We start from the raw sequence: 24,073 nt of genomic DNA, 5'->3' as shown, positions 1-24,073 counted from the left end.
CGGAAGCATCCATTTTACAACTCTAATCCTCTAATTCTATGTGGTGCACTGTTCATATTTTATACATTTACCCCTGGATTCTATATATGGTGATTAAAGTTGTACACACAAATTTGGAAGTGCGGCCAATTTGCACATACAACTTAATTGTCTAGCAAGCCAATTGGGGCCAATAATTGGCCAATGGCAAGCAATTACTGGCACAAATTGGCACTAATTTAGAATTTACGTGCGCAACTTTCTAAGTTTATTCTGTTCAGATCTCAAAAGGTGGTGTGGACATGGGAGGGGCATGGATGTGTTATGGGTGTTTCTAGAAATTACTCACACTGTTACAGAATACACCCGCTTGTGCCGGTATTTACACCAGGTTTTACTTGGTGTAAATGGCCACGCCTAAATTTAGTCATGGGTCCGGGCACTACGCGTATTCTATAAACCATGCCTAACATTAGGCGCGGGTTATAGAATAATGCTAAGTGCATTTTTTCCATGCCATATTTTTCGGTGCTATTTGTAGAATCTAGTCCTTAGGGGACGATTTTATAAAGGGGTGGTAAAAGTTAGGCACCCAAAATCTAGGCACTCAGCTAGTATTCTGTAACTGCAAATCTATGTGCCTTATTTGTTGTAGAATACTAGTGTGACACAGCAATTAGGTGTCTATATTTAGACGCCACCACCTATGCTCGCTCTGTTGCAGGTATAAATGTGAGTGCCTAAAAGCAGCAGTTAGGTGCCCAACAGCAGGAGCCAGCTCTGTGGGTGGTTGAGCACCCCTAATATTGAAAAAATTACTTGTATGTGTCCAGGGAGGGGTTCTTTGCACTTTACTTAGCACACCCAATAATTTTGAAACGTTGGCTCCTATTCTTGACAGTATTCACTAAGGCGTGTGATGCAGTATGAAGGATACCTCCCTTGATCCCTCCTATAAAGAGCTGGCCAATATGTGTAAAAGCAAAGGTGTAAATCCTGATGCACTGACTGGCTCACGTACAGATGAAAACCTACCTCTTCAAAAAATTCTACAGCTAATCACAAAGATATCGTTGCCTTCTTTTCAAATTTACTTTTTCAGTAACTATATGAATAAACATCACCAAAACACAAAAGCTACCACTACCTTTTCCTCTTCAAATGTATCTCTTCAAAAACTCTATGAATAACCACACGAACAATAGATGCCCTCTCCACATTGCACAACACTATTGTAACTCCACCAAAATGTAATTTGGAAGCCGCTTTGAACCAAAATTTGCTTTTGGATAATGGTGGGATACAAGAATGCATAAATAAATAAATAAATAACATAACATAAATGTATCCCCGTTGTGAAATAGGGAATGCAAATGTTGATTTTGGTTTCACCCACACCTCACCAAAGTATCCCCCCTTGCAATTTAAACATTTTGTGGATATTCAAGTGTAAATACCATTTTTCTAAAATTGGGTTTTATATTTGTATGATGGTATTTACATTTGTGTATCACAAATAGGTCTTTTTAAATAAGGGCCTTAACAGGTTCTTAGTATCTGAGAGAAAATAAAGGCCACTGGCCTGTATTTCGAATAATTAGAAACAAATTATGCAGAGGTCTAAATCTCCAGAACTGTTTGTTTATTACTGGGACCAGTGGTTAGGGCACAGGCTGACAAACAGAGAAGTTACTTCACTTAACCCTCCATTGTCCCAGGTACAAACTCCAGGGACAAGGAAATACCTATTGTATCTGAATATAACCCACCTTGAGCTACTACTAAAAAAGTTATGACCTAAATCCAAATGAATAAATATCTGCAGCATGAGAAAAAATATCAAATGTGACCCTTTGCAGAACTCAGATCCCAGGTAGAGAGGCATTGCTCACCCTAGGCCTTGAAAATCTCTCTATAGACCTCTAGTGTTCTCATACAAACCCCCCTGTTTACAAAGCCTGACTGGAGGTGTGGTACTGCCGACACAGCCCATTCACTTTAAATGGGCTGTGTTGGAATTACTGTGCGGCAGCCGCAGGCACAGCTTTGTAAATAGGGGCCGAAGAGGAGGAGATTCAAGATGGCGACCTGAAGGGAGTGTATCGAAGCAGCTCCTGAATTTAAACAGATTTTTCTACTTTGAAAATAATTTTTACCTTAAAAATGCCCAAGCGGAGAGGCAAACAAAGGCCAGGCCCTGCGACATCTGCCTCTCAAGCAGTAGGGACAATGGACCGCTTCGTGATATCAGGAATACAGGGGAGCTGTGGATCTTCACTGTTAGAGGAGGCGGAGAAAGGTGAAATGCCTCCACAACTAGAAGCTAACATGTCGTTCAGCCCTGAATTGAGGTATCCACCGCCAATGCCAGCCGCCGAGCAGGAGGTCTCTGTACAGGGTTTTACACCCTCCGAAGTGGGGGCAGCAATCCCTGCTGCATGGCCAGACCCCTGCAATCGACTGCTGAACGCCCCGAAGGAGAAGGGTGACGACCTGCATGGCGACAGCATTTCTGAACGAACATCTTCTGAAAAGGAGAAGAATGCTTCATTTCTTTATCACTAATTAAGTCTTCTTTTTTTCCTAAGCCTTCAACCATTACCCTTGAAACAATATGAGACGCCCTTTTGACTTTGGAATCATCTTTTTACCCAAAACTGGTGTTATTATCACAGAAAGTACAAACCCCTAATGAAACTATTTCAAAAATGGAAAAACAAATTAAAATTATTGAAGAAAAATATGAGGAGAATGCTAAGGATATAAAACTATCCCAACAGATTCAAGTAAATATTATAAAAGAGAACAAACTGTTACAAAGTAAAGTTGAAAACTTAGAAAATCAACAGAGATCAAAGACTCTACAGGTAATAAATTTTCATAAACAAGAAATGGTTGCACCTTTGCTGACATTTAAGAAATATATGTTTGATATTTTAAAGATACCAGAACAAGCTTGCCCACCAATTTCAAATATTTATTACTTACAACCATATAAAAAAATCAAGCTCAGGTGGGCAACTTGCTCCAGAAGGAACTGAACCAATTTTTGAGACTTTGAATCTCTCGCAAATAATAGAAGCACAATTACAATCTAGGTCTCAACTCTATAATTAGTTACACATTATATTACAAATTATTCACTGGTAACTGTTTAACATTTTAAAATATATTTCTTTATTAATAGATCAATACAATTTTCCTAAAATAAAATCCATTCCCTTAACCCATAGTTATTAACCAATCCATACACCAATACATTTAAAACCAAACAATTCTCCACAATACTCTTTCAATACACATTCAAATAACATATATCTGGCAATCTTTTACATCAATGTGTGGTCATAGCTCTTTAATCATGTGTTAATCCACTGCTCCAGAGTCTCCCACAAGATTCAGCCTTGCTTCAAATCAGACTCATTGAATCACCAACTTGTAAAATAGATCTGTCCTTTTTTTCAACGTTACGTTAGTTACGTTAGTGATAAATCTTGAATAGCCATTGATGATATCAGTCAGCAACATCCAAAACTGTCCATTTTCACCATTAGCAGTATCATGTGTTCCAGATATATATATTTTTTGAAAATGTGGTTACATTTGTATTAGAGTTTCAATCTCTCCAATTCTTATAGTATTCCACCATACGACCAGGACCCAACAATCGCTATAAAAGCGTCATCAGGGGTCTTGAATTTGGCTCATCCAGGTGGTGGGGTAGTCAAATACCAGCGATGCGGTGGTGAGCTAGAAATGCTCTCCCAAACGCATTTCTAGCTCACCACCGCATCGCTGGTATTTGACTACTCCACCACCTGGATGAGCCAAATTCAAGACCCCTGATGACGCTTTTATAGCGAAACATGAGCATGTTGGGTCCTGGTCGTATGGTGGAATACTATAAGAATCGGAGAGATTGAAACTCTAATACAAATGTAACCACATTTTCAAAAAATATATATACCTGGAACACATGATACTGCTAATGGTGAAAATGGACAGTTTTGGATGTTGCTGACTGATATCATCAATGGTTATTCAAGATTTATCACTAACGTTACAATGGTTTGTTGAAAAAAAGGACAGAACTATTTTACAAGTTGGTGATTCAATGAGTCTGATTTGAAGCAAGGCTGAATCTTGTGGGAGACTCTGGAGCAGTGGATTAACACATGATTAAAGAGCTATGACCACACATTGATGTAAAAGATTGCCAGATATATGTTATTTGAATGTGTTTAAAAGAGTATTGTGGAGAATTGTTTGGTTTTACATGTATTGGTGTATAGATTGGCAAATAATAGAAGGAGATAATGTGGGTTTGGAATCGGCAACTCTTATTGTTACATTTGTGTTACAGCCAAATAGGGATTGGATATTAAAACAAATTTTCAGACATAGAAAAGAAACTTTCCTTAATTTTAAAGTAAGAATATATCCAGATATATCCAAAGTAACAAAAAATTACTCCCTGTTGTGTTTCAATTGGGGGGATTATTTTGGTTGAATTTTCCATGCAAGTGTGTTGTGAAACTGAACTCAGTGAAATACGTATGTTTTCTTTGATCCATCACATTTAAATTCTTTCTTGGATTCTAAGAAAGTAATCACTCCATTTTCAAATTCAGAAATAGTAGTGACAACTACTCCTCAATTGTAATTGTAAAATCCTGTGAACCTCCCTCCCCTAGTCTCCGAATGAAATTTAAATACTGATTTTTGATTTTTAATGTGCCTTGTCTCTCCCCCAATATTGTGGACTAATATAAGATGATTATAACCTGTTTTCAATAATAGACTATATGTTTTTCATTACCATATTGTGAATATATTCTTTGGTGGGTTGTGAAATTAACCTTGTATTCCCTTTAGAATTGTTCAAATACCATTGTCTGACTTGAATCATTTCAGTTGTGCTATGGCTTGTGTCATTGCTTTCCCGTTCTGTGCTCTGTCTTGTGTTATAAAGAATAGGGGTAAATATTTCTTAAAAGTGTCCTACAAACTTTTGTTGTTCATGCTTTCTTTTCCTGTGGAAATAAGTGATTGGGTTATAAAGGTTAAACACACAGAAGAAAAGTTAAAGTTCAAAGATTGCGGGTTTTAGTGATATCTCCTAGTTAAATAATGAAACCCTTTGAATTTGCTTTCCATGTTTTGGTCTCTGAAGAATTGCTGGTGTAAATATTGTTTCTTTCCCTGCAGATATCAATGAATGCCTGATTATGAATGGGGGCTGTGACAGCCACTGCACTAATTCAGATGGTAGCTATGAATGCAGTTGTAGTGATGGTTATGCTCTGATGCCTGACTTGAGGACTTGTACAGGTAAGGAAGGAAATAAGAAAAAACTTTATGTTGTTGCATAAAATATTTTGGGCTAGATAAAGTTTAATACCACATTAGCATGCACTAACGTGCAGTAGTGCACATTTTCTTCCATAGGTCCTATTTTATGCAGTCAGGCATGTTTACTAATAATTAGAGGTGGACATTTAGCAGGTTATTAATGTGATTACTGCATCAAAGATTTTAATGCAAACAAAATTTAATCGTGGGATTAAAATATTTAAAATTTAATTCCATGATTAATCACACAGGCCCACTCACTCTGGGCTCAAGCCTACCCAGCAATCTGACATCTCTCCCTCCGCTGTCCCCCTACATGATAAGGATCTTAACTGTCCCATCCCTCTGCTCCTCTGTAATAAAACTCCCCCCACATCGTGATCACAGTCCATTCCCCTCCATCTCACCCACCACCTGTAGGCCCTCCCCGGGCCTACTGAATAAAGGTTTGGTGAGCTAGTGGCCTCTTAGGGGGCAGAAATAAATCCCACTCATTCCTTCCTGGTGCCACTGCTCAGTCAAAATGGCTGCCAAGGCTGACCATGAGCAGGAGCAAGTGGGGATGCTTCTGTACCCACTACCCACCAACGACAAGGTAGGCCATTTTGGAGGTTGCAACTAGGGGGGTGGGCTCGGGAAGGTGGCTGCCGCCGGGGTAGGAACTCAGAAAGGGGGATGCTGCTGGAGGTGGGGTGGGCTTGGGAAGGAGAGCTTTCTTGATCTACTGGGGAGGGGAGAAAGTGGGAACTGCGAGGGGCCAGTTTCAGTTTCTGCCAAAGCCAAGCAGACAATTTTGGTCGCAAATTTGGTGTCAGCAGAAACCGAAGATCCTGGTTTCAGTTGGGCTCTAATGACAGTCCTAAGTGCTCATGCCTAAGCATATACATGCATATATAGCCAGTTACGCTAATATTCTATAAAAGAACGGAGGTGTTTACATTCTTTTATAGACTGGGCTCCTACCAGGTGTCTCTGGACATCTAATTATAGGTGCCTAGTTATAAAATGACCTCCTTAATGGGTGACTTTCACTGCTAAATGCATTATGTTTGCACCATCCTCAGCCCACCCGAAATCATGCCACTTTTTTAGCCAAAGATAGGTTGAATTTATCTGTAGTACCACTGTGGGATTTGTAAAAAGCATCTATGCAGTCAACACCACCAACAACCACATAAATGCTTTGCTGGAATCTATAGCATATAATCAAAAGATATTCAGGCTGTTGTTATTCCTTCTTTCTATCACAGTGCTACCATACTAACTTTCTATATTTAATTGTATATACTATTGGTCTTTTTTGATATGTCAGGTGTTTATGCATCTCAGATTGACAAAGTTTTCCATTATAACTTTTTTCTGTAATTAAAATTCCTCCAGATATTGATGAATGTGAAGATAACCCTGACATTTGTGATGGGGGCCAATGCACAAATATTCCCGGAGAATACCGCTGCCTCTGTTTTGATGGATTCATGGCTTCCATGGACATGAAAACTTGTATTGGTAGGTACTCAAAAGTGCCAAGAATATAGGATTAAATATGTACTGTCTGACGTTTAGGGGGAAAATAAAGAAGACATCAACTTCCATCTCTAGAAAAGCAAATACAATATGATTTTATTTGATTTTCCTTTCTTGGATCTGGTAGGGTTGTTTTCCTATGTTGTGGTCGATGAAATTTAGATTATTTCACCGTATGTAAAGGGAATTATTTGAATGTAATATTACAAACTTCCAGTTATTCATCTCTGTTTGAGTTGTATAAGTAATTCAAATTTAATAAAAACAAAATAAAAAAAAAGAAAAGCAAATACATTTGTTAGACAATCTGGGCATAAACCATCAAAAAGTTTGTAAATTTGTAAGATATTCGAGCTTTAACAGGAAACCAGTGCAAACTCATTAAACAAGTAGTGGCATGATCAGATCTTTTTTGCCAAAAATCAACTTGGCCGCATTGTTCTTCAAAACCTGTAAACGGGAAAGCACCTGAGCTGATAATAAGCAATATAAACTGTTACAGTAATCTAAATGTGGTAAAACAGACTGGACCAAACTAGAGAAATGTTTTTCAACAAACAAAGAACAAATACTTCTTAATTGATGTAGTTTGAAAAATATTGACTTCATTGACCTGAAGTGTTAAAGACAAATAGTGTCAAAAAACATTCCAAGAACCTTGGAAACCATTTCTACTTTCAAAACCATATTATTGGCTAATGGCAATTCCATCAGGATAGAAGAATCAATATGGCTTAACCATAATACTGTGGCCATGGACTAATTTTGCCATTAGCATGCGACCATTAAAAACAATTAGTGCGTGAGGAGGGATCTGTAGTGGGACTGGTGCTATTTAACGTATTATAAATGATCTGGAAATTGGAACGACAAGTGAGGTGATTAAATTTGCAGATGACACAAAACTATTCAAAGTTGTCAAAACGTGTGAATTGTTAAAAATTGCAGGAAGACCTTAGGAAACTAGAAGACTGGGCATCCAAATGGCAAATTAAATTTAGGGTTGCGCTAGCTTTTTTAGCATACACTAAAAATTAGCGTGCACTAACTGTGTAGATGCCCATAGAGGGGCATAATCGAATGTGAACGCCCATCTCCATGGGCGTCTATCTCCGAGAACAGGTACGTGAAGGGGCGGGACAAACCGTATTTTCTAAAAAAAATAGGCGTCCATCTTTTTTCTGATAATACGGTGTGTGCCAGGCAAATGCATTGGATTTGTGCGGATTTGAGCTGGGCGGTATCGTTTTTTAGCGATAATGGAAACCGAAGGCACCCAGCTCAAAAACGACCAAATCCAAGGCATTGGGTCATGCGAGGGGCCAGGATTCGTAGTGCAGTGGTCCTCCTTACATGTCAGGACACCAACTGGGCACCCTAGGGGGCACTTGTAACAATAAAAAAAAGTTAACTACCTCTGAAGTCCATAGCTCCCTTCCCTTGGGTGCTGAGACCCCCAAATCCCCCTCAAAACCCACTCCCCACAACTCTACACCATTACCATAGCACTTATGGCTGAAGAGGGGCACCTAGGTGTGGGTACAGTGGGTTTTGGGGCGGTTTGGAGGGCTCCCATTTACCACCACAAGTGTAACAGGTAGGGGGGAGATGGGCCTGGGTCCACCTGGCTGAAGTCCACTGCACCCACTAACAACTGCTCCAGGGACCTGCATACTGCTGTGATGGAGCTGGGTATGGCATTTGAGGCTGGCATACAGGCTGGGAAAAAAAATTTTTTAAGTTGTTTTTTTTTTTGGTGGGAGGGGGTTAGTGACCACTGGGGGAGTCAGGGGTGGTCATCCCCGATTCCCTCCAGTGGTCATCTGGTCATTTAGTGCACTTTTTTGGAACTTGTTTGTGAAAAAAAAGGGTCCAAAAAAGTGAACCAAATTTGCGCTAAAAACGCCTTTCTTTTTTCGATTATTGGCCGAGGACGCCCATCTCTCCTCAGCCGATAAACACACCCCAGTCCCGCCTCCGACACGCCGCCGTCAACTTTGGCCGTTTCCGCGATGGAGTGCAGTTGAAGACGCCCAAAATCGGCTTTCGGTTACACCGATTTGGCGCCCACGGGAGAAAGACGCCCATCTCCCGATTTGGGTCGAAATATGGGCATCTTTCTCTTTTGAAAATAAGGCGGATAGTATTCCTGTGGTCATCTACATGGTTAGCGCATGCTAATTTTTAGCACCTTTGTAAATAGGGCACTTAATGTAGACAAAAATGCAAAATGATGCACATTAGGAAGAATAATCCGAATCATAGTTACCTGATGCTAGGTTCAACTCAAGAGAAAGATCTAGGCATTATTGAAGACAATACGCTGAAATCTTCTGCTCAGTGTGTGGCGTCAGCCAAAAAAGTAAACAGGATGCTAGGAATTATTAGGAAAGGGATGCAAAATAAGACCAAGAATATTATAATGCCTCTTCACTCCATTGTGTGACCTCACCTTGAATATTGTGTTCAATTCTGGTTGCTATATCTCAAAAAAGATATAGCAGAATTAGAAAAGGTTCAAAGAAGAGCAACCAACATGATAAAGGGAATGGAACTCCTCTCATATGAGGAAAGGCTAAAGAGGTTAGGGCTCTTCAGCTCGGAAAAGAGACAGCTGAGGGGGGATATGATTGAGGTCTATAAAATCCTGAATGTTGTAGAACAGGTAAAAGTGAATTGATTTGTCGCTGTTTTAAAAAGTACAAAGACCAGGGAACACTTGATGAAATTACATGAAATTCTTTTAAAACAAATAGAAGGAAATATTTTTTCACTCAAAGAATAGTTAAGCTCTGGAACTTTTGCCAGAGGATGTGGTTTAAAAAAGGTTTGGACAAGTTCCTGGAGGAAAAGTCCATAGTCTGTTATTGAGATAGACATGGGGGAAGCCACTACTTGCTCCGGGATTGATAGCATGGAATGTTGCTATTAATTGGGTTTCTGCCAGGCAGTAGCATAGCCACAGGGGGCCTTGGGTGCCTGATCCCCTCCTAATTTGGGTTTGGGCCTCCAAAGTCTGCTGGCTTGGTTGGCAAGGGTCCTCAAGCCCCACCAGCAGAAGCTTTCTTGCAGTGATATTTGTTTCCATGCTGTCTTCCCTGCTTCCTCCTCCCTCGTGCGCATGCTCGGTTTTAATGAAATTGAGAATGCGCAAGCTTCGCGCATGCTCAATTTCACTAAAACTGAGCATGCGCACCAGGGTGGTGCTGAGTATCACCATAGGAAGACTTCTGCTGGCGGGCCTTCAGGACCTCCGCCAGCCCAGTTATATGTAGGGTTGCAGAGGGGGTGGAAAGGAGGGGCAAAAATGTCATCATTCCCCCCCCCCCCCACACACACTTTGGGCTCAGGCTTCCTCCAAAATCAAGGTCTGGCTACGCCTCTGCTGGCAGGTACTTGTGACCTGTATTGGCTACTGTTGGAAACAGGATACTGGGCTAGATGGACCACTGGTCTGACCCAGTATGGCTATTCTTATGTTCTTATGTACTGCCACCCATGTTTTAGGCAGTAAGGGCTCACGTGCTAATTCTGCGCTTATCAGTTAGCGCATTAGCGCACAGTAATGTAGATGTGCTAATTGATTATCAGAAACACGGTCACTCTCTGCCCCCAGATATGCTTCCTCAACCAATATATATATATATATATATATTAGTACACAGGCAGTACATGCCAATTTGGAACTTACCGCAGGATGCCTGAGCGCATCCCATAGTTTGCCATTTTAAGATGCGAGTAATAAGACACCTTAAATATCTTTTATGTGACATGTCTGCATCAATTTCATTGAGCTCTTCTGTCCTCCCTTGCAATGCTACAGTGCCTGTTTCCTCTTCATGCTGACAGAGGTATCACTTCAAAGCATACAAAATTCACTTTCCTTCTTAGGATATACTATAGCACTATCTTATAACTACAACTTTTCCTCAGATCTGTAGTCCCCTGCCTCACCATGCTGATTCACTTTCTCTCTAAACAATTGCGTAATCTTGCCGACTTTTGACTGCAGGCCAGGTCCACTGATCTAGTCAGTGTTTTCCCTCTAGAGTCAAGAGCCGCTGTTGATCTTTTCAGAGCTACCCTTTCTAGTACTACTAACTGCGTTCCTGCTATGATAATAGTTTTGATTGCCTTCATCTGTCCCCCCCTTTGGGAATGTTCAATGTTAGTTTAAAGTTTTAACAACCATAAGGGATCTCAGGATTTTCCATGGATTGCATGTTTTCTTAACCATAATGTCTAACTATATGAAAATACTATTCCAAGATATTAAAATATTTTACAATTGGCCTTTGCTGTCTTCAGAGGTAGACAGTTGGTGTTGTTTTTAAGTTTAAATAATTTTTTATTGAAATATCAAATGACAGATTCATTACAAAGGTGAAATTCTTTTACAACTTATAAACCAACTACCCCCCCACTCATCCAACCCCCAGCCCACCCCCTTCCCCCACATCTCCCAGTACAATCTGAAGGCTTGATATGTGCTTAAGTGAGGATTCGGCTTCTCGCTCTTGGCTGTAGTGTATCCCAGAACCGTTCCCATGTTCTCTGTAAAGATTTCCCTTCTGTCGAGTCAATGTTTTTGATACCACATCTTTCCATTTTCAAAAGTTCTATCATACGCATGCTCCACATTCCCAAGGAGGGCATCTCTCTTTCTCTTAATAAAGCTGATATCAGACTGTATTACAGTAGAGCATGTTAAAAGACTGAAAAATGATCTGAGGGCCAGATAACTGTATAGTTTCTAATGTCACCCAAATTCTACAATACTGTTGTAGTTTCTAAAATACCGTAACTCAGAGACGTATTTGAATCCTGCACTTTGAAGCCAGTACAATAAAGCGTGCTAGGTTTATTGCACTGCTTGACTGCAGGTTTTTTTTAGAACATATTTTAATACACTAAGGGGTCCTTTTATTAAAGCTTAGTACACACTATTGGACAGTAGTGTGCGCTAACCCCCAGATTCTATATAGCGTATCTAATGTTCCTCGCCATAATCCAAGCGTATTCTGTGACAACGCGTGTAACTTAATTGACTTAACAAGCCAATCAGCGTTGTTAACAGCATTTAACAAGCAAGAATGAGCACTAATTGGCAATAATTAGAATTTGTGCGCACAAACTCGTTCTGTAATGAACTACGCCTAAATTCTAATGCGTGTAGGCAAAAAGGGGTGTGGTTATGGGCAGGGAAATGGGCATTTTGTGGGCGTTCCCAAATTTATGCACATTGTTATAGAGTATGGCCCAATGCACCTAAATCTATGCGCCGGGATTTATGACACATTTTCATTGGTGTAAATGGAGGCGTGTAGTTTTGGGCACTAGCATATCAGCTATGAGTGAAGGAGTGGTCTAGTGGTTAGAGTACCAGTCTTGAAATCCAGAGGTGGCTGGTTCAAATCTCACTACTGCTCTTTGTGATCTTGGGCAAGTCACATAACCTTCCATTGCCTCAGGTACAAACTTAGATTGTGAGCTCTTTAGGGAGAGAGAAATACCCAGTGTACCTGAATGAAATTCACCTTGAGCTACTACTGAAAAAGGTGTGAGCAAAATCCAAATAAATAAACTAACTGCATTCTATATACTGCTCTTAAATCTAGGTACCACTTATAGAATACACTTAGGCAGAAATGTTTTCCACTCAGAGATACACAAGTATCTTTGTGCTAATTTTAATACTTGTTATTGTGGTATGTCTGTTGAGGATTATTGTTTGCAAACGTTTTTGAGGTGATTTTTCTGCTACACAGTACTTACATTTCATTTGCCTTATTTGTGCAATATCTTTAACTAAAGACATAATTTAGTGGTAGATATAAAATTATTGTAAAGAAATAGCTCTACAGGTAAAATGTGAGGCTATAGTGACAAGGACTGTCTGTTATATTATGTCAGTGTATAAAGAGGGTTGCCCCCTCCCCATCCCCACCCCTGTGTATCTTAAAGGCCCAGAGTTTGCAGGTGCCAACTCCCTATACTCTAAGTTAAAAATACACTTCCTGCGATGGGAGAGAATAATATTTGTGTTGTGTGCAGCATGCATAGTTTTCAGAGGCCTTTTTTTTCCATGTATAAACACCATTTTGAAATTCTCCCAAAGTGTATATACTCCACCCATCGAAAAATGAGACTCAAGTCTGCAGTGAAAATAAGCACTCTTGCACTCTGGTTTACTAAGCCACATTAGCACCGATACAGCCCATTCACTTTGAATGGGCCGTGTCAGCATTAGCACAGCTTAGTAAACAGACCCCTTGGTTTCAGATTCTGATCATGCAAGCATATAAAGCTGCTGTTTTATTCAAGCCATAATTCGACTCTTTGTCCATTGCAGATGTCAATGAATGCGAGTTAAATTCCAATATCTGTATGTTTGGCGAATGTGAGAACTCCAAAGGAACCTTCATATGCCACTGTCAGCCAGGATATTCAGTCAAAAAAGGAACCACCGGATGCACAGGTACATCTGTAGCAATTGGTTTTCATATCCATCAAATGTAATTCCGATCTTGCAGTAAGTTTTTCTCATATCAAATACCCACCTTAAGGCTTTCTAAGATCTGCCAAAGCATGAAAAGAAGCAACCTGCATAGTGTGCTTCTAAACGTAGAGAGAAATATAGAGGATGCCAGAAGATGAAAGGGCCAGGTACGAAAAGTACATGCAACTTAATACACATGCCAACGACTATTAGTGTGCACATGAAATATTGCCAAATATACAAAGCCCTTAACATGGGAAAAAATTAGCATTAATTACAATATGTTCATGTACTTCCTGAACATAACTGCAAAGGTTAAGGTACAGTAAGTACAAACATAGGCATCGGAACATGGGGAGCCACAGGTACCATAGCCCCACCAAAATAAAAGCACAATCCAGCACCTCCCTCCCTCCATGACTCTTTCCTCCTCCATCTTGCAGGTCCAGCATCTGTCCCCTTTCCTTCCCCCTTCCCAAATTTTTCCTTTCACCCTTTCCCAGTTCCAGCATCTGTCTCCTTTCCTCACTCTATTTTCCTGGTTCCAACATCCCTCCTCTTTCTCCTTCCACCCTCTCCCTCCCTCCCCTCGGTCCCTCTCATTTTTTCCCCTCGCCGCCAATAGCGGCACTGCTTCAATTAAACCAGTCTGCCTCAGGGCTTTGAGCCTGCCCTGTAACGTGCCCCGCCCTTGCAGTAGCAGGAAGTTGCATCAGTTAGAGGGGGGCGTGTCATAGGGAAGGCCCAAAGCCCCGAGGCAGGCTGGTTTAATTGAAGCAGCGCGCTACCAGCAGCAAGGGGAAAAAGTGAGAGGGACTGCGGAGAGAGAGGGAGAAGGGCAGATGCTGGAACAGGGAATGGGGGATGTAAAGGGGAGAGACATTGGAACCGGGATGGAGGGGGAAAGAGAGTTTCTGGACCCAGGGATAGTGATGCAGCCTGCAGGCACCTGGAGCAGCCCAGTGAGGGCCAGGGGCTTGCAGCCTCTTATACCAGTGCCTGTGGTCACCGGCCTCATTAAAAAGAATTTCCAAGCACACCTGAATAAACCGCCTATACACATGACATCTTATGAACTCCAGAAGGAAGCTCTCTATGGCTCAATGCAAGTACTGCGATGCATTAGCAGTAAATTGAGAGACTGATATCGTATTCCACATGCTCTAGCTTAGGAGTGTGGTTCATTCCTGTCATAGTATGCACAAAACTAACCCATTTGGAGAAATTGCGTCCAATGCAAATGCATAACCATATTCAAGTCTTGTTGAAATTCAGATCTAACCAAGATCTCTGTAACTGATGACTCCAAAATAGTGGAACCATCCGTACTACCATCCAAAGTCCTTCTCCTCTTGTAAGCAGATAATAGATTTTATTGACTGGCAGTACAGATTCAGTGAGAGTTTGCAGCACTTCTGTTAAGCAATTCTTGAAAGCATCTAATGCTTATGTACTAGACAATTTAGGAAAATTATGCAAATGGAAGTTCAAATGCCCAACTCAGTTTTCAGTTATGCCACTTATAGGACCAGATTCAGTAAATAGAAAAAATTGGGTCACAGTTGCAGTTCTACTAAAAAGTGCGCTCAGGGTTGAGCGCCCTTATAGCATCGTTTGTAGTGCAGTTTTTCGTGACAATATTTGGGTGCCATGATCTACACCTGCTGAAAACAGGTGTAGTTCAAGGAACCCAATTTGTGTACAAATCCGCAGTATTCTATAACACTGTGCGCAAATTTCCAGAATGTCCCCGACCCACCGATGTCCCTCCTATAGCCACACACCCCTTTTGGGTTGTGCGTTATGGGATTTGGGCACCCAGTGTTATAGCACATGGAAAGATGCGCAGACAAATCCAAATTGGTGCCAATTAACATCAACACTTGATTGTTATTTCCATTAATTGGCTCGTTACCTAAATTAGTTGCACACACATCTCAGGATTGAGCACAAATTTGGGCACCCTTTATAGAATCTGGGGGATAATGTACTAAGACCTTATCCTTCACTAGAGCATTTCTCACCTCCAAATTGTCTTTAATCCCTTTTTCCACTACTTCAAACCTCCCACGATGGTCAGTCTCCAGATGTTTCTGAGCCAACACCCCCATCGACTGCACTAGCAAAGCTATATCTAGGGAAACTTCAAAATAGCAGATTCTAGTCTTACCAACACACCGCAGATTGACTTCAGAGTTACCTCAACGGCTAGAGGTGATGCAGATGAATCAATAATAGGGACCAGTGCCTGATATATTCATGAACTATAATGCAATAAATAGGAATTATAAGCTGGTTTTGTTGAGCAGACCAGAGAGTTCTTGAAGGACTATATGGAATTGTCACTGGAGAGATATAATGGTTCTTCGGTGGCCAATATCTTGTGAATTAAAAGTAGGATTTTATACAATTTTCCTGAGTACCAGCAGGGAGGAAACTCATTCCTATCTGTGGACCATTTACAACAGCTCCCTCAATTTGATACTGCAGCCCCTTCTGTTGCTGACTTACTGGGCTATAGTTGTGGGGTAGAATGTTTATGGGGCTGAGAGACGCCGCTCCCCAGACAGTTGGTTTCAGACAACATGCATACAGCTTAAGGTAGAGTCATGTGAATTATTTATAAAACTAGTATGAATCTACAGAAGTGAAACTGGTCAGAATTCTTGATGTTTTATTGAAGTTGTTCACTAGGGTCCCTCTGTTTTGTATTATTGGGCCATCTTGTTTGTGTTGATCTGTCTCCTTGTGTTCTACCACTGCAGATGTGAATGAGTGTGAGATTGGTGCACACAACTGCGACCTGCACGCCTCTTGTGTTAATGCCCCAGGAAGCTTCAAGTGCAGCTGCAGAGAGGGCTGGATTGGAAATGGAATCAAATGCATTGGTGAGTGCACTAATAAAGATTGTGTGTGTACCCCCTCCCTTTCACCTTTATAACTTTTGAATAGCTGCCTGTAGCCAAGCCAGATTCATGTGGAACATGAACTGAGACTAGACAAAATGTTGCATCATGGCTGCCAACTAGGAAGACACGGGAGCAGCCAGCTCCGCAAACTTGGTAGGACCGAGCTGGACCCGGACCCGAACGGAATGGATTATACCCCACCTACAGACCTCCTTGACCACACTGCGAGGAGGAAATGGCCCAGCAGCGGAACATCGTCAGTCGTTGCCCTACGAACCTCAGAGACCTGGGAGAGGTAGAGCCGCTGCCAGCTGACCGAGTGCCCGAAGTTTACAGCACAGGGATTTTACTGAGCCAAACCAGCTACTGAGGTGCTGATTCTTTCTTGCCCCACCACCGCTCCCTGCAGGAATTGTCTCCCTGCAACTGGTGCCACGAGAAGGAACGTGCCTGGGGCCGCCTATGACCGTGTGGTTGGAAAGCACCAGCTCCGCAAGGGGTTTTGCAGCCTCCTACCTGAGAGAAGGAGAGGAGCCATAACCGGAACACAACCACAAGAAGCGCTCCTACATTGCCCTCCATGGCTGCTATCATGGAAGCCAATCACACGGAACTGATAGGGAATGCTACCCGCCACTAATGAGGAGGCGCTGCCTGGCCCAAACCAACAGTCCGCACACACGAGGGGCAATGGTTGATCCAAAAAAAAACCATCAGCTTGACCGAGGAAAAGCGAGAGCACACACAAAAGATATCTCCCAAAAGCCGCGCGACTCTCCACTTGTGCAGCTCACCACAACCCCTGTCTCTGTGGAATGGACAACTTCTTCTCCCTCATCTTTCTGTTCCTTCTATCTCATCCACCTGCTCAGGGACAATCCACTTAGGTATAGGAAAAAAATAGTAGGTCTACCTACTATACTCACGCATGCACACACACACTCAAAAAAGACGATCCACTTAAAACTCACACATGCACACACACACACACACTCAAAAAAGAAGGTCTATCTCACACACAGACACACATACATAAAAAAAACCCAGGGACCTATCTAAAACTCTCTCACTCACAAATTCACACTCAATTAAAAAAAAAAACACAGGGACCTGAGAGCCCACCAACATCCCCTGTATTACAAAGTGATAAAATGTACATGTCAAGAATGCTAGTAGGGTTATCAACCCTAACGCTAATAACATCCGTGGATGAACTAATTCAGGGAGAGAACAACAATATACCGATACTATTCAACCTGTATCACCCAGCGGGAAGACCCACTCTCTTCTCGCGCAGAGCCCAAACAGTCGGATGGGGCACTCCAACAAATGGAAATCATTCATTTGAAGTCCAAACACAGCAGAGCCAGAAAGGAAACCAAGAAACACAGAAACCCAAATAAATGTCAACTAATGAAAATTACCACAGTTGCGCTAACAGAGGATGACTGCCTACCAATACCAGTGGGATACATCAATGCCAGATCAGTGGTAAACAAAACAGAAACAATAAAGGACTGGATAACCAACGAAGATCACGGTCTGGGTTTCCTCAAAAAACATAAATCCATGACAATGAAGACCCTATTATTCTGGACCTATGCCCACCAAACTATAAAATTCTACATTGGACCAGAAATGGTAAAAGAGGCGAGGGAATTGTAGTGATCTACAAATCCTTTCTAATGGCCAAAGCCATAATGGAATCTATAACACTGCAACTAGAAATCACCTCATTTAAAATCAAGGACCAAACTCTATATAACCAATTGTGCTGCATCCTACTCTACAGACCCCAGGAATTTGGAAAGTGACTCAAATAAACTTCTTGGAATTTATCTCAAACACATGTGTAGCTAACCCCAATACTTTGTTAATAGGTGACATCAATCTACACCTAGATGACCAGAAAACAGACAGCTCCAAAGAATGCAACAAATTCCTTCAACTGTGGGACTTTCAGCGACCACCAGTAACTACAACCCATGTCAAAGGCCATGCCATAGATCTACTAGCCTAAAGATTCTCACAGGACAGTGACTTCAAAATTCAGAATCCGAGATGGACAGAAACTCCTTGGTCTGATCACTTCAAGCTAAACATGACCCTTTACTGGAAAGAACATAGAATCCACCCAACACAAATACAAATACCATACAAATCACGAGGTAAGACTGATGCAACCAAATTTTGGTTGGCCATATATGAAGATCAATGATCTCCAACAACTAACACAGAAGAATTCCTATCTGAATGGGACAAAAGAAGTACTAATATACTGGACATAATAGCCCCCATGTAAACAAAAACTGGACAGAGGTGCAACGCAGTACCATGGTATGGTGAAGAACTAAAAGTGGCAAAACCCCACTGCAGAAGATTAGAATGAGCTTGGACAAAAAAAAATGAAACAGACAAAACTGTGTGGAGGGAAACACGAAACAGATACAAGGCCAAAATCAAATAAGCTAAAATGAAATTCTATAAAGAAAATATAGGCTCAAACTGCAAAGACACAAAGAAGTTATACATACTCATAAATAATCTAATAAACACCAAACCCTTGATGATGGCAAACAAAGATCCCCCATCAGCAAACGAGCTTGCCAAATTCTTCGAAGACAAAATTCTCAACCTAAGGATGAGCCTAACACAAGACGACACAAACTTTGAAACACTCATAGATGAAGTCAATCACCCCTCTCCCCCCAGAAGAATCCCCAGTGGACAGAACATGGACCACCTTCACACAACCCACAAATGAGACAGTAGCACAAGCGTTAAGAAAATTCTCCTGTGCCTACTGCATGCCAGACACATACCTCAGTCACCTACTAAAAGTAGCCCCGGACCGTTTCATAGACCAACTCACCTCCCATATGAATTACATGTTTCAGGAAGGCCATTTCCCACAGAAGAAAGGCAAGCTCACGCCAATCCCGAAGGACCCCAAGAAAAACATCAATGATACCTCAAACTACAGGCCAGTGGCATCCATACCTTTAATGGCTAAAATAATGGAAGGCAATAGTGGCCAACCAATAAACTGACTACATTAACAAATTCTCCATACTACACGAATCTCAGTCAGGCTTCAGACCTCACCACAGCACCGAAACAGTGCTGATTACACTATTGGCTAACCTCAAAAAGGAAATCACAAATGGTAAAAACATTGTCCTGCTACAATTTGACATGTCAAATGCCTTCGGCATGGTCGATCATCAAATCCTCAAAAGAATATTCGATAAAATTGGCATCGGAGGGAAGGTACTTAAATGGCTCCTGTGCTTCCTGACTACCAGATCCTATCAAGTGAAGGCAAATTCCTCTCTCTCTGTTCTCCATGGAAAGCGGAATGCGGAGTCCCCCAGGACTCACCGCTCTCACCAGTATTATTCAACTTGATGATGGCCTGTCTTGCCCGAACACTATCCAAACAAGGTTTCAACCCCCTTATATTTGCCGATGACGTGTCAATCTACATCCCTTTCAAAAAGAAAATGCATGAAATAGCGACCAGAATTGCAGATGGCATAAACATAATGGAATCCTGGGTGTCATCATTCATGCTCCAATTGAACAAGGAAAAAACACACTGCCTGATACTCATATCACCACGCAATACCAATCACATCCCAAACATCAATTCCATGGGCAATTCCTTCCCAATAACTGACAATCTAAAAATCCTAGGAGTCACCATAGACCGCAACTTATCCTTTGATGAACAAATCTCAAACATTACAAAGAAAATGTTCCAAACCGGGTGGAAGCTGAACTGCATAAAAAACTTCTTTCCAAGAGATGTATTCAGCACACTAGCCCAATCGATGGTCCTCGCCTGTGCTGACTATTGCAACAGAATTTATGCCAGATGCAGGGAAAAATTATTAGAGAAACTGCAAACAGCACAAAATACAGCTGCAAGACCAATATTCGTCATGAATTGATTTGAAATCACAAGGCCGTTGCTCAAAACCTACACCGACTACCCATTGAAGCACGGATATCCTTCAAGATGTGCTCTCTGGCCTACAGAATAATTTTCGGTCTTGCATCTGAATGCATGTCAAACCTTATAGATCTACCTTTACGCAACACAATCAAGGGTGCAAGAACCTACTTCACCTTACACTTTCCAAGATGTCAAGGCCTAAAATACAAATCTTCATACTCATCCAGCTTCACATACATTTGCCCCAAGATATGGAACACAATACCGAAAGTCCTAAAATACACGAATGACTACATAACTTTCCCAAAACACCTGAAAGCCCACTTCTTCAGAAAAATTTTCTTCACAAACCCACATAGTCAGTCTGAACACCAACTAACACACCACGATGCTCGATCACTAACAGAAACTGAACAAGGCACACATCAACTCTAAACAGCATTGCAACATGTCTAACAAAAATAAACAGTAAGCCACATTAAATCGAGAACTTGATTGGAAAATGCGGGTACAAATGCAGAAATAAATAAATAACAATTAAGACTTTTTTTTTTCTCTTTAGCCTTTCCCAAGCAACTTTGCAGAAGCCACACCATTCTTCAGATACAGCTTTGGGCACCATGCAACAAGCCACTGTTTCTGAGAATGGCTGTGTAATTATTGTAACTAAAGATTTGGTTTCTCAAAGGAATTTGCCAAAGAGTTCTGTGAAGATTTTGCCTTTGATGTTAAATATTTCAGAGGTATTTGTAAACTGCCTTGCAAATATTTGTGAATTTATAAGTGCAGGTTGCAATTTTCACTATATATTCACCAGTATTTGCTCTGTAAAACCAATTGACTTGATATTTAAACACCACAATTGTCATTTGAAAAACAAAAATTCAACCACAGTTCTTAAATTATGCATGTATATTCAGTGCTGCTATCTGGAAAGTCAGCAGTGCAGAATATATATATATATATATATATATATATATATGTAGCGTGGCGAGCGCTGCTGCTATACACATAGCAGTGATATTTAGGGGGGGCGATTTATTAAGGTGTGGTAGAGAGGTGTGGTAGCCGTTTTAGTCCACTTTTAAAGGTAATCAATAGAAATAAATCAAAATAAAACATGGAAAAGAAAATAAGATGATACCTTTTTTATTAGACATAACAATACATTTCTTGATTAGCTTTCGAAGGTTGCCCTTCTTCGTCAGATCGGAAATAAGCAAATGTTGGTAGATGACAGTATATATGATGTTATATACTGTCATTTACCAACATTTGCTTATTTCCGATCTGACAAAGAAGGGCAACCTTCGAAAGCTAATCAAGAAATGTATTAAGTTATGTCTAATAAAAAAGATATCATCTTATTTTCTTTTCCATGTTTTATTTTGTTTTATTTCTATTGATTACCTTTAAGGTGTGGTAAAAGTGAGTTTTTACTGCACCTTGATTTACCATGGGAATCACCAATCAGTGGTATACCAGACCTGCAGGTTGCTGTCTATTGTGGAAAATGAATAACGCTGCTTGCAAGCAGTATATTATTCTAGTGGCCTGGAATATTGGGCCACCAAACTGTATCCCAATGCTCCCAGTCATAATTTCAGTCCTGCTCCCCCAATCTTGCCCCCAGATGAAACATGTCCCCTATCGGTAATCACATCATTTTGACGGATGGTGCAAGAAGGGCAGGAGCAACTGGAGGAGCCCATAGAGCACCAGGAAATGAAGGTGCTGGCATGGGGGGGTGAGGAAGGAGAGCCCTTTGGGAATAGGGAGGTAAATCGGAGGTTTTCCATTGGATGGGACAGATCAGGAGAAGGGGCTCTTGGTTGGGGGGCTGTTGATATCAGAGGGGGCCTTGAAGTCACAGCCAGCAGCATTTTAGGGACATTACATGACTTGTAATGTGTACCCGGCATTCACTGCAAGTTGTGTTATGGAATTTATATAGAAATGAGCTGCAGGGCCGCCGAGAGGAGGGGGGCAGGGGCGGACAAAATTCCTCAGGCCCGGGCCTCCCGCAGTCCCCAATCTCACCCACACTCGGCTCCGCCCCCGAGGTCGCCGCGCCACAGTCCCCACCCGCCCCCCTCCGTCCGCCACCGGGCCGGGCCCCCTGCATTGAAATTATCACAGCACCTCACCTGTCACCTCCATGACTGAAATCGCAGCAGCGACAGATCGGATTCGCCTCTCTTCGGGCCTTCCCTCCCTGTGTCCCGCCCTCGTCTAATGTAACATCTGTTGCTGCCACAGGACCAGTCTCCCGATAAGAGCTGTGAGATTTTGTAGCTCTTATTACATGATTGGTCCTGTGGTAGCAGGAGATGACATCTTGTTAAGGCGTCTCCTGCTGCCAACAGAGGGGAAGCAGAGATGCCAAGGTGGCCCATCCCAAAGCTGGAGATTTGCCACTGCTGTGTTTGAGATTTCAGGCTAATAAGTGAGGTGGCAGACATACCTTCCAAAAACTGACATATTCTAATCAATAAATAGACAATAAAATTCTTTACTTTACCTTTGTTGTCTGTCACTTTATTTTTCTAATTGTGTTGTCCTAGTTTCTGGTTTTCTCTTAACTCTCTTGCTATGGTCTCCTTGTCTATTTTGACATTTCTTTTCTCTCTATGATCACCATCCATGTTTCCTCTATGTCCCTAACCATTCTGTCCAGCATCTCCCCTGTCCCTGCCCCTAACCCTTGCACCTTGTTCAGCATCTCCACTCTCTGTCTCCATTCTTGTCTTGTCCAGCATTGGTGTTCAGTGCCCTTGTCCTCCTGATTAGGCCAGCATCTACCCTCTGTCCCTATGCCCCCGCCCCCCCCCCCAATCCATCTTCCTTCTATGTCCCTAAGCATTCTATCCAGCATCTCTCCTGTCCCTGCCCCTAACCTTCCCACCACGTTCAGTATCTCTACTCTCTGTCCCTATTCTTGCTTGTCCAGCACTTCTGTTCTGTATCCCTATGAGCCCACCCCCCTACATGTTGAGCATCACCCCTCTGTGTCCCTTATCCATCCTCATGTCACAAAAATGGCTTCCTGCCTTGAGGCTGCAGTGCTGGGCAGGAATTTTTCTCTCCCCAATGGGAGATAACCCGGTCTGCTCCCTGTGTGAGCCCTGCTCCTCTGACTCTGCAGGTTAGCGCAACCTGTCGTAAGGTGGTTCAAACTCAGCCTCAGTGAGAGAGTGATTCTATGGAATCCCAGCAACTCCCTTATACAGGGTAGAAGCCTAATTTTACCACCCATCAATAACTACCCCGTAACTATTTACCCATATGGAATTGTCCTTTCCATGCCCTTTCTGAACACAGCAGCTCAGACAACTGGAGCCAAACACATTTCTTTTGTAAAGCTCCTGCGTCATATCATCATTTTATAAGGGAATTAAACTGAGCTTTCCATGGCTGCCTCCTTCTGCATTGCTATGAGATTATCAATAGAAATCAAACAAAATAAAACATGGAAAAGAAAATAAGATGATACCTTTTTTATTGGACATAATACATTTCTTGATTAGCTTTCGAAGGTCGCCCTTCTTCCTCAGATCGGAAAAGGTATCATCTTATTTTCTTTTCCATGTTTTATTTTGTTTGATTTCTACTGATAACCTTAAGAGTGGACTAACACGGCTACCACACTCCTCTACTATGAGATTATGAATTAGCCAATCAAAAAATATGAAACAGAATGAGACAAAAGTCTGGATTCAGCAGAATGAGCTGTTAAAATGAAATGAAGTACAAAAACAAAATGTCATTGTGTGCAGTTTTATATACACAGTGCTTGCTTGCTTTTTTTTTTCAGACTGTGTTTTCCAAAGGAAAAGGACTGCTTTGCTTTCA

The 24,073-nt window shown here is 41.6% G+C and overlaps 1 protein-coding gene across 1 annotated transcript in view; it reads left to right on the top strand.

The window, feature by feature from the left end:
- The window catches only part of FBN2 (fibrillin 2), a 526,098-nt gene that overhangs the window by 266,645 nt on the left and 235,380 nt on the right, over positions 1-24,073 (top strand). Inside the window, 4 exon segments of the mRNA XM_030191959.1 lie at positions 5,188-5,310; positions 6,712-6,837; positions 13,208-13,333; positions 16,120-16,242. Of these exon segments, the coding sequence (XP_030047819.1) occupies positions 5,188-5,310; positions 6,712-6,837; positions 13,208-13,333; positions 16,120-16,242 (498 nt within the window).

The sequence above is a fragment of the Microcaecilia unicolor genome, chromosome 2 (genome assembly GCF_901765095.1).
Source record: "Microcaecilia unicolor chromosome 2, aMicUni1.1, whole genome shotgun sequence".
Classification (NCBI taxonomy): domain Eukaryota; kingdom Metazoa; phylum Chordata; class Amphibia; order Gymnophiona; family Siphonopidae; genus Microcaecilia; species Microcaecilia unicolor.
This window is presented reverse-complemented; position numbering and strand designations above follow the sequence as displayed.